This window comes from Gambusia affinis, linkage group LG03 (genome assembly GCF_019740435.1).
Source record: "Gambusia affinis linkage group LG03, SWU_Gaff_1.0, whole genome shotgun sequence".
Classification (NCBI taxonomy): domain Eukaryota; kingdom Metazoa; phylum Chordata; class Actinopteri; order Cyprinodontiformes; family Poeciliidae; genus Gambusia; species Gambusia affinis.
The window spans coordinates 14,406,115-14,421,727 of NC_057870.1; the positions used below are offsets into that span (position 1 = coordinate 14,406,115).

Sequence of the window (15,613 nt, forward strand, 5' to 3'; positions counted from 1 at the left end):
AAGAGTCCTGCCAGTATTTATACTTGGTCCTTAACACAGAGCTTGGTAACAGGAGGAGTTACAATAATACATAAACGGGCTGACAAATGAACAAAAGGAGTTACTCATGCATGTATTTTTTCCCCCTCTTGTGACCAGTTTAGTGCTTCCCCCCTTTTAAGCTGACTATTCCTTGTCAGGCAGGTGCCCCCTAGGGGTAGAAAGGCAGAACATAAGCATTTTTGTGCTACTATTTTTTTTTTTTTTTCTCCTTTTACAGACCCCAGATGATTTTCAGATATTTTCCATGCTGTAATACTCTAGGGCTTTTTTAAAATAAAAAAAAAAAAAAAATCGAGCAACAGAAGACAGCAAAAACAAGAAGACTTGAAAGGGGGGAAAAAGCCAAACCATAGGTAACAGTGAGGCCAAGGCACGCAATAATAATAAGCTGTCTAGGAAATGAAATAAAGAGAGGGTGTCAGCTCGTGGTAAAACTTTTAGGTGTGAAAATGGTGGGACTTCTTTAGCTTATTTGCCTTCGTTGCTGAAGTTATTCTTCAATTTGGACATTGGTTTCCAGAGTGTAGGCTGTATGCCAACAGTGCCACAAGCTCCCTTCCAAACGCATTAATCACTGATGGCTTGATTAGTACAGATTAGACTCTCTCTCTGGTGATAAACAGAAGTGCAGGACAGACAAAACATTTACGTACAGGTCAGAGTGTAAATGGGCGAACACATTCAGTAATACAGGATCATCAATTTCAAACCACATGTTACGGGCAATTAATTTTAAGTATCAAATTAGGTGAAGAGAAAAAGCTTTTCACTCCTGTGGCAACACTAATTCACACTAATTAGCTTACAAAATGTTAAACTGAAACTTATTCTATAAACTGCTTTCCATACAGTGAGGAGGAGTTTAGGACAGCAGAGCTCTGGTTTCTGCTCTGATCTGTCTTTCCAACTTGTGATTAACCTGAGGAAGATTATCTACGACCAGAACTAGAAACAGCATCACTCACCTTCTTCCGGGGCTGCCATTTCATCATATTTGTAAACCAAAATGGAACAGCATTAAGATATTAGGCTGTGTGAGAACTGAATGTAGACTCAAAGAAATCCAGAGCACAAGTCATGCTGCCGCTCTACTTCCCTCGATTTTGCAGCAAATTTTTCCCAAGAAGTGGTGCATGATGGTGTGCGATCGAGTCTCAGCTTTGCGGCAGTTTGGTCTTTTTTTCGTCGTCTTCTTTTTTTATTTCAGGTTGGGCGACCGCACAGTCAACGCAAATCACACCTCGGGTTACATCCACACTTGAGGAAATGTAAATCACAGACCCGGTTAGAGTAGACCGGTAATATTTAGGTGAAAGGTTCCTACGCGTAAATCCAAAGTGGAGCGGCGCGTTAAACCCACTCCCCTCCTCTGCCGCGCTCGGCGCCCCTAGAACCGTTCCAGACGGTGTGTAGAGAGTGATTATTCTTCAACTTTTCAAAACGAGGCTGTTCCTTCAAACTAGGCTGCACAAGTCAGTTCTACGCCGCTCGTATAAAGTGGAATCTTCCTGCCCGATCCAAGGAAAACGATAAGAAGACGACACGCGTGCGTAAAATGGAAAAATATTCATCACAGTGATCAAATTCCGTTCCCCCGCCGGCTGTAGATGCACACTTTTGGAAGTAGAAGTGGAGGAAGAATTAAAACTGTGCCCAGTGTAGACAGGCGTTGAGATTCACGGGAAAGAGATTGTACAGCCTCACACACGAGAAGGAGAAGAAGAAAAATCCCTGGAATTTCTGTGAGGCTGTACTGGAAGGAAATCCTGATTCCTGCAACAGTAACAAATTGGAACTACAGCTATTTGGTGACTTCCTCCGCTGCGCTCCTCCAGCCTTGCAGTTTACAGACTTTGAGCAGAGGAGCCGAGCTGTGGAGATGGAAGGAAGCAGGGTCATAGCGCCGACGGCATCCCAAGTTGCCAAAAAGTGCGCCTTACGTTTACGCAATGTGCTGCTGGAGCCGCCCAGGCTGGAGACTGGCTGTGAATTACAGCAGACTGACAAAGGAATGGTGTGTAGATTCGTATAATGTCATCAAACAACTTCAGGTTAAAACTTGGTTTAGTCCAGTTGGAGTTAGTTCTATGTGCTTTTGAATGAACACCTTGTATGACAGTAAATCCAAAAGCAATTTATGATGTTTGATGGAGGTTTACAAATACTCATCATGGGAATAAATCGACTTTGACAAAACGGGAGCTGAAGAATCCTCTACGTAAGAAAAATACTTAAAAGTATCTTTAAGACCAAGAAGATGTTTGCTGACTTTTAAAAAGCATTAAATTCAGATTAAATCTATTCCTAAGTGGTACATATCCTCAGGCAATGGGAGCCCTGAACGCTTATCTGCTTTCCTTAGCAAGCTTGATCTTATTTAGGGTCTTTATTGAAGCCTATTTTATCCGTTTATTCATTTATATGTGATTGGTTACTTTTTTGAGAACACTTTTTATGTTTGTATTAATTATCTTGTCCCTTTTGAGCTCCATGTCAAGCTAAATTGCAGGTGATATTTATCACATTTACCAATAAATGAATTGACTTGATATTTTTTTTGTCATCAATGAACCACTGGCGAATTTTTTGGCCTAATATTTGGCTATTTTTGATATTAGTCTTGATACAGAGATCATAGAAAAATTCCAAAATTCATAATTTTAAAGGTTGAAAACAGGTTGCATTTCACTACCTCAATGTTCATCTGTTTTACATATTCTACCCACTTATGTCCAAATTTTAACCAGAATCAAACTGCAACCTTCTGAGAAAATTAATCTGGTTTGGATGTTCAACCCAGAAACCACAAAGGCTGAAGGTGATTTTAAACTGGAATACACTCAAACCCTAGTGTCACAGCATGCAGCAAATGAGTTGAGCTTTCTTTGCAAAGTGATGTTGAGTGTTGTGAAAGACACTTGCATGTAAAATGTATTATTATTGAAAATTAAGATAAACCTGTGCAATTCTGACCAAGAAAGAAACCTAAAGGTACAACTGAGTCACTGTGGATTAGAGAAAATTCATAACAATCCAAAGTTCTTCACTATTCTTATTTTAAACACTACTTGTGATTTTCAAGAGATGCTTAAAATAACAATCTCAAGTAAAGATGTTAGTTGTATATTTATATTTATTATAAATAGAATTAAAAAAACCCTCAAAATGTGGCATTCAGGTCAGTGATTAATGTATGTAAGCTGTTCTGTTTTTACCACTATAGTCAACCAAAGAATCCCTAGTAATGGTTGAACATTCATTCTGCTTTATCCATAATTTTATATTAGAAATATCAACAATATTTCTAAAGCGGATCCCTTTTAGTAGTTTGATGTTTTTCTCTACAGTCCACCTTTTTACAAGTACTTCATTGGATTTTACCTTCATAAGTCAATTGTAGTATCTTCCTTCTATAAAGGTAAACATGATGGAGTATTGTTGCTGTTGCTAGTAGCTTTGAGTTTCTGTTTCATGTGGAGTTGCATGAGTTGAATGATCAAAGTCAATAAAACAAGCAGACAAATGTAGAAGTGAAATCTGCTCTAAATGCTGCAATGTCCGTTTCCAGTTTAAGTAACTTAAAATATATACACAGTGCTGGACTGCCATGTTGCACTGCAACACTGCCATTGTCGTTACTGCCCTCGATTACTTTATGTGAGAACTGATTGAATTCATGCACAAAAAGCACAACTCACACAAGAGGGAGAACCTTGGATGCTGAAGACACGTATAAAAAAAGCAAAACAAAAAAAAAGAAACATGCAGAGTTCTTTTTCCTGTTTCTTTCTACTGAGAGTTGCTGTCACACTCAGTTTACAGAGCAATATTTTACCGTACACTGCCATCAGATGCAAAACGTTGCCAGGGATTTTTATTAGACATTGTTTGGCTGGAGAGAGAAAAGCTCTGACACGCTTAAAAAGAAACGTTTTTTTTGCGGGCTGAACAGAATTGAAAACAGAGCACAAGGTTGATCTGGAAAGAGCCTGTTGGCCAAGATCGATACCACAGTTACAGAGCGAAAATAGTTTTCATTAGTTTTTACGTCAAGTGGTCGTAACCTCAGTAACTGGAAATAAATAACTGCGTTGCATACAGCGCCCTGAAAAGGTATTTATAACCCGTCACTTTGGCACATGGCAACCACAAACTTAAATGTATTTTCTTTGAATATTTTCAAGGGTAGTGAAAATAAAGTGATGCATAACTGTAAAGTGAAATACAGAGTGAGAACGGGTTTTCAGTTTTTATTTTTACAAGGAGTAATATACACTCAACCCTCAAGATCAGTTTTTAAAGGCATGCATAATGTATTAAATCAAACTTTACACTAGTATCCTTAAATCAAATTAAGTGCAACTCAAGCCTTAAAATTGTCAGGGACAATTTATGAATCAGTGACATAAATTGGTAGAAGGCCCCTTCACAATGGTTCTGTGATGGCCTCATTGGAGAACATATGAACAATGCATCAAGGAACGCACAGGTCTGGGAGAAAGTTGTGAAGAACTTTAACCTGGCAAAAAATAAAAATGTAGTCTATTTCACAAAGCACTGTATCATTTGGACAAGGACAGAGTATAGCACAGCTGTACGCCGTCCAATACATGGTCATCCAGCTAAGCTTACAGCCCTGGCAAGGAGAAGATAAATAAAAGAAGAAATCTGAAGGTGCATGGGAATTCTGGAAAAGCTGCAAAGATCCACAGTGAGGATCTGCTCAGAGAACAACTCTTCAGCTCTAACTCCTCAAATCTGGTATCTATGAAAAGGCGGGAAAAGAAAAACTATTGTTTAAAGAAAAGTCATAGGCAGCATTCCATCATGTGTCAGGTGTGCTGGAGCAGAGCCGCATTATAAACATGCAAGAGGAAGGCCCAAGTTCATGGAGTACAGATGTAGAAACGTAGTAGAATTGTTGCAAAACGCTACGTCTGGTTTAAAACTAGCATTGGCTGCACCCAGCCCTAAGCACAACATCCAATGTAAAGCTTGAACATATCTGCATCATGATGTGAACTGACGTTCACAGACGCTCCCTACATGATCTGATGGCGCTTGAGATATTCTGCGAAGAAGAATGGGAAAAATGTTCAATCTCTAGATGTGCAAAACTGGTCAATGTGTAAACCAAATTACCTGCAGTTTCAATTGCACTGCTTTTTTTAAAGCTTTGGAACACCTGAATATATACTCCTGCTACATTTGCAGATTTCTTTTTCTAAAAAAAATAAAATAAAATAAAATAAAATAAAGAAAACATGCATGGGTTATTTTGTGTTAGTCTATCACAAAAAAAATATTTGCAGTGACAATATGACAAAAGGTGGACACGTTCAGGATATTTTCAAGAAACAAAACGTTTCTATTCATAAGAGCTTATACTCTATATGAAAGTGAATTAGGGAAATGGTCGATAAAGAAGCTTCAACAATGGGCTTGTGATTTAAATTGCTTTAGGTAATGGACTCTATGGAGCTGTGGGCTGGTCAATAAGCTTGACTCTCTCAGGGGTCAGCGTGGTCCCACAGTGCGCCTTGGGGTCAGGCGGATGACAAAAAATGAGTGGAAGGAGGGGGCAGGATGCCATATGGCCTTATGGACAAACTCCTGCTGTGCACAGAGTGTCCACTTGGTGATCCACATGGATGAACAGGAACAAATGTTTGACAACACCTATGCACACACAGCTGACACAGTGCTTAAAGCACACAGAGGGAGGGGGCAGGGTTAATGTTACAGTAGCTTCACAGCTTTTTATTCTCTTAAAATGCTATTTTATATAAAAGTTAATGTAAAAAAAAAAAGGCTAAGCACCTCACTACAATTTTCTTTTAACCACACACTGATAACATCCAAAATAGGTTTACACAAGAAGTTGCTTCGTAGAAGGCATTTAGAGGACCAATCACGGGCCGCTTCAGCGCACCATTAAGCAACAGCCTCTCTTCGTAGTGAAGCCTGTCATCTGGCATCTCCATACAGCAGCGGGCTCCCTGTGCGTGCCTCTGCTTTCCCAATCACAGCCGCACAGGAAATCAGACTCCAGCCTTCAGAGGGAAACAAAAAACTGCCTCTTTCATTTTCCACAAGTTGGAGCCGTGCGCGAGTTTGTGCTTCCTTTTCTTGTTCGTGCCAATCACGCCCTCAAAAATGTCTCCTCTGAAGGTTCTGATCGGAGCCCGATGAGTGAGCTGCTCTTTGAAGCCGGCTTTGCTGTACGTTGAGCAGCTGCAATATTACAAAAGCTAGAGCCATGCAAGGCCCGTCACCAACTAATGCTTCTTCCACCTGCAAAGCATGTCCTTGTTTGGGAGCTTGCATAAATTCAGTACAACACAGTTGACCAAAAGGATAAATGTCAAGGAAAACTGTGTGCAACAACAGAGGATGTTCAAGGGGGGGGGAGAAAAAGAAATACTCAATGCTTTTAAAAAACCTGACTGAAGAGCAGCTCACTCTAGTTGCTCTCATGAATGTTGGAGGCATAATTAATTACTACACAGGCTCTCGCTTTCGAAGTCATGACACTGGGGTGTCTTTGTGTGCTATCTGTCCTCTGTTAGAATAAACAATGGCCTTTTAATTACAAGCACTGGAGTTTCAAGGCAATAAATTTCACAGCAGAAACATCTACACCTGTGTCCTCACTTAAAACTGGATAGATACATCCACACAATGCCTGCATATGCTCCAAAGCAGAGTTAAAGACTTGACATTCTATGACGATTTGAATGTCGTTTTGTTTAGTAAAGATTAGGGAGTCGGGAGAAATACTTTCTAAAAAGCAGCAGCACGGAAACAAGCACCCAACCAAGGGTAAACTGTCTGTAGCTGATCACACTGAGCACTGACTATTGTGACAAAAATCTCTTTCAAAAAACAGAGTTTTGGCACCAGCACACCTACATCATTCAACAACCGTGTCGCTGCAGTGCTTTTGAGATTGTGTAAAATATTTGTGTCTGCTCTGCAGTTTCACATTGAGTCACCATCCAAATGCCAGAGCTCTTTGGCTTTGGAGAAACGTTGTTAAAAATTAGTGATCTGCTATGAAAACAAATGGAATACCTGATTGCTATTTATTCATAGAGTGGGCCTCCACCTACTTGGAGTTTGGGTTTTGTGGATTTTTCTGGGGAGTGTAGCAAAAATTTTACTATTTGTGAATTTGTTAATTTACAGCATGTCTAAAATATTCAAACAGGATTGGTACTTGACATGCTATTGACTAATGTTTGCAAAGCAGCCAATCCAGGAGCACCATTCATTTTCCTTGGTGCTGATTAAGTTTACCCCAAAGAGCGGAGCTAAGGAAGACCATTAGATAGACAGATATAGATAGATAGATTTTTATTACAGACTCAGAGTCCAGATTACATAAAAAAGAAAAAGACGATACAAGAATAAAAAGTACAAAAAATAAAAATAAATGACTCCTAGCCATTCAGAAGACAATCATACCAATCTTTCCAGAGTACAGATGAGTATTTTACTGCACTATATTTAACATTAGTCAACAGTAGTATAATTCTATTATTAGACTCGTTTAAACGACAAAGAAATTTACACATAAGCTTTCTTAAAACAGCCATCAAAGTGCTGACTCGAGCCGATACAAACAGTTCACTGGCACTGGACCATACAGAATACAATGATGTACAATATGACCTAAACAAGTTCATCAGAACAGAATCCAAATTTACGGACAAGGATATTTGCCTGAGCGTATAACATTCGAACCTGACGGTAAATGCCCATCATCATCAAATTTGGAAAAAGTCTATTTTTGTCCTCCTTAGTGCGACAGATCAAGATGGGACTTTTTGATGGATTGAATTTGACATCAAGTAATTCACCATATGCTGAACAGACATTAAGTAGTTCCTGAAGACCAGCTGAACTTGGACTAAAAACCATCAGCACCAGCATACATTAAATGATTAATAATAGTATCACCAACCATGCAGCCAGTTCTGCACAAGTTTAGCTGCTTAGAGAAATCATTCATATAAAAATTAAACAACATAGGAGATAAAATGCTTCCTTGTCTGACTCCCTTGTTGACACGAAAGGATGCAGACACACAGTTGTCCCATTTCACTTGCATAGTTTGATTAGCATAACAGTAGGACAGACATCTTACTATATACTTAGGAACACCAGCTTGGCACAATTTTAAAAATAGTTTTCTATGATTCACACGATCAAAAGCCTTAGTGGCGTCTAAAAAACACAGAAAAACCATAGAATTTTTGCTGTTATAATTTTTCAGTAATTCTTTTAGGCCATATATACACATATCGGTCCCACGTTTGGATCTGAACCCAAATTGATTGTCAGTAGACATTACTATCTTTGCAAATTTTGGCAAAAGAATTAGTTCAAAGACTTTAAATAGTGTACTAGCTAGGGCTACAGGTCTGTAGTTATCAGAGCTGCCAATTTTACCAGCTTTGTTTTTAATCACAGGAAGTAGAAGAACATTCATCAAGGATTCAGGAATAAAACCATGCATAATAAACCCAGTGAAACACAAGGCAAGCAGATGGACAACCCTTGAACTGGCAAATTTGAGATGTGCAGCTGAAATAAGATCCATTCCTATAGATTTATTCACAGACAGTTCTTTAATTGCTTGATAGACCTCATGTGTTTTGATAGTTTCTACAGTGCTAACTTTCTCAATATGGAAGGGTTCACTCTGTACACAGGTAAATAACTTGCTACAGTGCTGTTGCCAAAAATCTACAATCATATTCACCCCAGAAACACCATCAACAGTGTAAGGGAGAGAGGATTTACTGTTATTGATAGTTTTAACCTCTTTCCAAAAGGTTTTTGTATCCTTTCCTAAAAGCTTTTTTGCCAAGGAATCAGCCCTCAACGTTTGCTCATTCTGTCTAATGAAGCATAGTGCATATTTGTATTTTGAAGAGGACAGCTTTTTCTGCTCAAATATAGGGCCCTGTCTAGGTTTACCTGCTAGAGCCCAAGAAGAAGTAGCTTCGCGGGCTTCACCGTGGAATTTAGACACATACGTGTTCCAACCTGGTCTATTTTTAATCTTTCCACTACTCTTATTGTAAGGCAGGCTAGCTCCCAGTAGCGCTTCAATTATGTCAGAATATAATCTAGTTATTTTGATTCTATGTTCAATACTAGAACAGTTACAGTCTGTACAAGTAACCGCCTCTCTTTGTAAGTTAATGGTAGATGTTAGGTCCTGCTTTATTGCAAATATTGTTTCCACTGTTTGTATTAATGCAGATTATGTCATATTTGGCGTTTGAACTATTAAATTAGGTAAATAGGCATTTTTATAGGATGTCTGGGATACACTGTATTTTACATTTTTATGGGGTTGCATTTGGTGTTTTATGTAAAACACCTAATGCAATGGAGGGGATGGAGTGGAGCTTCCAACAGGACAACAATTACATGACTGTAAAACTTTCTATTTGTTCTGTAACAGGTGTGGCAAAAACAGAACAAAAAAAAAAACATTACAGAAGGCCACAAGTAATAAATGATTATGCTTTAAATACTAATAAACTTTATTGTTGGGCGAAACATTTATAACACAGGAATGTAATTTAGAATATTTGATAGATTACATCCATAAAAAGACATGGCAGCTGGATGAATCTGTTTTGAAGCGCTTAACAACACCGTAACAATAAAAGTGTTAAACAGCAATGACACCCACCACTCTGTTTCTGTACATCACTGAAAACAAATAACCCTCATCAGCATTCATTCATTCTCCTCTTTTAACAAAGCTGTTTTGGTGGATGATGTTGTGTCAGAATTTAGTCTGCTGTGGAATATGCGAGATGGACGACTATTTGTGTGTGTGAGTGCATGTATGGTTGTGTCTTAGCGGGAGCTTGGTGTTGATTAAGTGTCTGGAGCCTGAGGGGGGATAATGAGAGCCTCTAATTAATGAGCCTGTGCATATCTCAGAGTCACAGAGTCCTATCTGCAGAGAACAAACACACACACAAACCTCAGCGCACCGTTGGGATTGTTCCCTGCCCTCCACATTATTTTCTCCTGGGAAACCCAGCTGGGAGTGTGTCACTCTGGCTGCTGTCCCTGATGAGTGCCCTCTAATAGGGATGGATGGGGGTTATGGGGCCACACTATGAGAAGGTCACATGCGCTGGCCACCCAACGTGCCCCGAGCAAAGGTTGATGTTAGAGGCTCGGAAAACTATTCAAAATGGTATTTGTTTTCTGGGTTTTGTCCATGGGGAGCAGAATAATTCATCTTAAGAGTCGACTAATGTCAGGGGAGAGTGAAGGCAAAACACCCACTCAGACTGGACTGAGCAGTTCAGAGAAGAGTCCTGCCCGTTAAACAAACATATTCAAACTGGGGGATGAATTTGGACTGAATGACAGAAACGGCTTGTGTAAAGAATATAGGCTTTTAACACCTTCACGGCACTCTCCGTTTGGCCCCCCCATTGATCAGCGGAGTGCATGCTCAGCAATATGAGCAGCAACCTCTCATTTCATGTCACGTCACATTCAAGATCACAGGCTGGGAAGAAATCACATTACAGCAGGGACACAGATCGAGTAAAGCTAAACATTTGCTCACCAGAGCACAAAACCTGGCAGTGGTCCTTGTGCTCAAGCCCAAAATAATTTTTTTTGGTAAATGCAATTTGTAGCTTCCCCAAGTGGGAATTTGCTGTTCTCTCAATCTCACTAAAAGAGAAAAGTCCCCAAAAAATGTTTCCAAATAAATACAGAAAGAGGAAATTGAAAAGGTCCCTCAACAAAAAATAATAATAATAAAAAAAGGAAAAACAGTATAATTTCTGCCAGTAAAATGAAAAACAGTGTGTTTACGTTAGTGTGACAAAGCCCTGCGGTAACTGCAGTAATTATGAGTTTTGCCTGTTGGGAACCAAGTAGGAAGTTGTGTGACGTTACAGAGCAAAAGGGCTGGATGGGTCATTGGAACGAGCACCGCTGTGGCTGTCTTAAAGCAGTCCCTATTACTGTAACCATGGCAACAAAGTTGTCTTCATCCTCCCTCCTGACCGCCAACTGTGCAGCTTCCATCTAGAGAGTATCAGATAAAACACGAGGAAATGTAAACAGCACTGGGATGTTTATGCAGTTCTAATCATATGAGAGATTCTGTATTTGAAAAGGTGAAGTCACAGGACTCACCACACACCTACATCCATAAACATGCTACCATGTGTCTTACGCACATCTATATCTGACACAGAAATGTCTGAGCAAAAGGCTTCATAAGTGAAAAGAGAAGAAGAGGTGAAAGGTCAGAAGGAAAGTTGTTGGGTCATGTTAAAATCCAAAATGAACAATTTGAGCCCGAGAGGCCTGAAGCAGGTTAAAGGCGCCAGAAAAAATTCTGGCTTCTGAGGTACAAAATAAGCTTTATTTTGGCAGAGGCTAGTTTAACAATAAGCATCAAACAAAGGTAAAATGACGGTGCGACTGGCTCAACCTTAAGCTTTGTTTAAATTCTGACATTTACAGCTTAAACATGTCGTAATCACTTTTTATCTAATTTTACTTTGAAGGATACTATTACATTGACATCACACACAAACCACAGTGGGATTGCAAACCCAATTTTGAAAACCAGTCCTCTGCAAAAAACCTGTTTACACATCAGCTGTTTCAGGTTTGGCACTTAGTGAGCAGCAGACAGATGCTACTTTCAGTTCTGTTAGCGTCATCGTCTTTGTTAGGAAATATGTTATTTGTTCTTGTCCAGAACAAGTAATGTAATTACTGTAATAGTGAGGGCAACATGTATAAATGCACTTGATCCTGCTAGTTGATTCTAGCATCTCAGACTGGGATCAATTTGAGTTTAATTTCAATTCAACATATCATTTATTTTATTTTTTGCAAATGGAGAAGTACCGTAATACTAACGGCTTTCATATTTGCCTTTCCTGTAGTCAACACAAATCTAAGGCTAGCTGTACTCAGATTTGATACAAACAAAGATGTTGTTGCATTTCTACTTACAAGTTATTAATCCAAAGACTCGACATGAAAAAAAGTCAAAGTCAGATTTCTCATGGCTGATTATATCAAAAACCACAAAACATAAAGTAGTTACAGAAAAAAACGTTTGCCTTACAATTTGTGAGAATTAATTGTCCTTAGTGTGTGTGATAATACAGAGTTTTAGTGTACATTGTGCATCTGTGTTGCTATTAGTAGTTGTCCAGGTGATCAGGGTAATAAAAGGATCTGTCGGCACAAAATCTCACAATTTTCAGAAAGTTTGACTTTGGCATTTGTGCCATCACTTTTTAAATGTCCTAGCTTTCTCTAAAGTTATATAGTGAAGCCTAAAATTACTGAAATTAGTATTGACTTTTTGTAGTGGCCCATCGAAAGTCCAGACTGGACGCTAATAGAGAATTACGGAGAGAGCAGAAGCTTATGGTGAAAGATAATTGTCAAAGATAAATAATCAAAATATCGGTGGAAACATGCAGAAAGCTGCTCAGCAAGGATAAGAAAGGTTTAATTAATGTAATGTGGGCAAAAAAGATTTCCATTGGTTATTGAGCAGGGCATAAATAATTTCCAACAAACCATTTTCTAGTCTTTAAAAAAAAAAAAAAATTGAAAAGCTTCTCCTATTGCATTGTTTGTTTAATTTCCTAACTTCCTATCAGAAACAAGGTTCTTGTTTGATCAATAATGTATGTATCTCCAAAGGTTTACCACACATTTAGACAGTTTTATTAGCCATGAACACCACGTACATGTGTTGCTGCTGATATTGACTCTCAGTATCAGCAGCCGAACTGGTAATTGAATGTCCTCTAATTTCCCCAGTCTGGAATCTTCAGAATAAAGAGAAGTGGCAGTAAAAAGTCTTGTGCTATTATAAGTAGAAAAAAATAACTATACAGAACTATGTAATGCTTGGGTTAAAAAGATTATGCAGAAGAGTTTGTTCTTTTCATGTACGAAGAAACATTATGAACAGTTGTGAATGGGTCACTGGGTCTGGAGAGTTTCCTTTTCCACAGTATCTAAACAACCCACTTCATCTCCCATTTTGACATTATGTATGAAAGGAAAGGAACCAAATATAACATCTTTGATAGTCCTTTTTCTTGCAGTTCAATCAGTAACTCTTCACACCATCATGAGTGATTAAGACATATGATTAAAATCCCCTTATTCTCTCAAGTCCTCTCCCCCTAATTTTCGCCTCTTTCCTTTTCTTCCTCCAATCTCGCTAATGAAGAAAGGCCTGTTTATCCCCTGGAGGCGCTTTACAGTAGATTTGTGTTACGACATTAGGCAAAGCGAGGGACCTTTGCTTCAGAGTTGTGTTTAATAATTCAGCGGTTTTGGACACGGATGAAACGGGCTCCAGCATGCTGTTTCAATCAGAGAGGCAGTTACATAGGCGCTGGGGTTTGACGTCTGCGGCAGGATCAATAATGATAGCGTTGCCACATACTCCGACGCATGAGGCACAGATCCTGTGTGGTCCTTCCAAGCTCTATACGCTAAACACAAAGATGGAAACAGGACAATGAATTCACATGTGTTTGTGTCTATCTGATTTCACAAATGCACACCAAAGCACACGCACACACACACTGCGGTCTGACCCACCCATCTCCAGTCCCTCATTTAGAAAAAACCCCCAAAACCGAACGTACTCCTCTCTTTTTCCAATTACCTTTCTTCCCACCGTCATCACCACACCAAGTCTATCTAACATTCTCCCACAGTCTGTTTGCTTTCCCTCTCATATCAAACGTCTCCATGTGTTACACCCCCTCACATATGCACACGCACACTCGAGTCGCACGCCACAATCTGGTAATCATAATAAGCACATTAAAGCATTAAAAGGACAATTTATGACAGATTATCTCCCGAACAGACAACAATTAACAGCAAATAACTGCAAATATTTATCTTCCTTTAAAGGTCTTCTGTAAGCTTCTCTTTTCCGTTCAGCGCAGTAATTAAAGGAAAAAATACTGATTACGAAAAGAAAAAATAAGCAGCGCTCAACTAAAACCAGACTACAGCAGAGGCTGCCTGAATTTGCTTCAATTTTGTTTTGTTTTTTTCTCATCAGTTACCGCACTATAATACTTTAATACTCGAGGCTTATTATGTCAGTGACAGCTTTTCCTACCCATACTAATCTAATCCTTAGAGAGCACATCAACTAAGAATTTACAACTCTTGAAGTGGCATGAAAGAAGTGATGCACAAAAGGATTTGCTAATAACTCAGTCCCTGTGCGGGATAACAAACAGAATGGTAAAGGAAGCAACGGGAGAACAATTGGACTTTTCACAAAGCAAATCAGGCACCTGTACATTTCTGGTGGATGTTGTGAGGGGGATTAGGTCAGTCCACCCCTTAAATCACTCTGACTTCAGATCAAAGGGGTTAAAACAGGATTAGGATTAATGTGCCTTTGGTAGAACAGGTGATAATCCCTTAAATTAGCAATGTCGCACAGGCAGACCTTTCTTTCATCTCAGCGCCTGACGTATGGGGCTGAAATACAGGGAGAGCAGCGCTGTTGTTGCCACGCCAGGATTAATTGGTCTCCCTCAACATGACCACTCAGATAACGGCCACCGCTGTAACTTGTCAGCAAGATGAGCTCATTTGAATGCAGGAGGTGATTGGAGAGCGGCCGAGTCAAGCAGGTCAGCCGTTGCTCTGAGGAACAAGGGTTACCTTACAGGACGATACAGTGAACCTCAAAAGTATTAACAACCCTTTGACTTTTCTTTCATGTTAAAACTTCACAGCATTGTATAGACTACACTGAGATAGACCCAAACAAATGAGTGCTTAGTTGTTACGTCTTTGCCCATTATTGGCTAAATATCCTAAGCTCAGCTAGTTTAGATGGAAAATGTCCTTGAACACCAAAATCTTATGTGTTGTCACAGATTCTGAGCTGAGTTTAGGTCTGGACTTTGACTGGGCCATTCTGACACGTACTTTAATCTGTACTCTTTCACTGCAGCTAAAACATCTCATGTCTACAGCATCCCCTCATAGGTTTCCCATCTTAACTCTGACCAGCTTCCTGCTGAGAGTTAGCATCCCCAAATGTATTTATGTACACAGAAATACTTTTATTATCTGCATCTTATCCACTAACCACGTGTCATCTGAAGTCAATTTGTCTCAATGTGTGTTTTAGAGGTAACCGAGTAGAGGAGCGTTAATTCATGCCCAGGCACATTTTTCACCTTTTTTTTTTTCAATGCTAAAATTGTCAGTTCTCCATTATGTGTTAATTTGTGATGGTCTATCACATAAAAGGTCAACAGAATACACTGGTGTTTGTAGATGTAACATGACAAATTGCTTAAGGGGTGAGAAGCTTTTACAAGTTACGGCAGATGAATGAATCACTGGGTGAACAACCACAAGCTACGGGGAGTTCTTTAAAAAATAAATGGCGCTCCTGCTACTGATGCGCATCAAGCTGAAACTCAGCAGCTGATGTAGCAGAAGCAGGAAGATGTAGGTGGGGTGGGGGGGGGGAGGTTGACTC

At 39.4% G+C, this 15,613-nt stretch overlaps 1 protein-coding gene across 5 annotated transcripts in view; it reads right to left on the reverse strand.

Moving 5' to 3' along the window:
• The window catches only part of LOC122827864 (tetratricopeptide repeat protein 28-like), a 234,225-nt gene that overhangs the window by 159,797 nt on the left and 58,815 nt on the right, over positions 1 to 15,613 (reverse strand). The window contains exon 1 of one of the 5 annotated variants that reach the window (XM_044110945.1): positions 1,008 to 2,450. The exons of the other annotated variants lie outside the window; for them this stretch is intronic. Coding sequence (XP_043966880.1) covers positions 1,008 to 1,034 — 27 coding nt within the window. The 5' untranslated portion in view covers positions 1,035 to 2,450. Of the gene's footprint in view, positions 1 to 1,007; positions 2,451 to 15,613 lie in introns of those variants that run through there. 5 annotated transcript variants of the gene reach the window in all.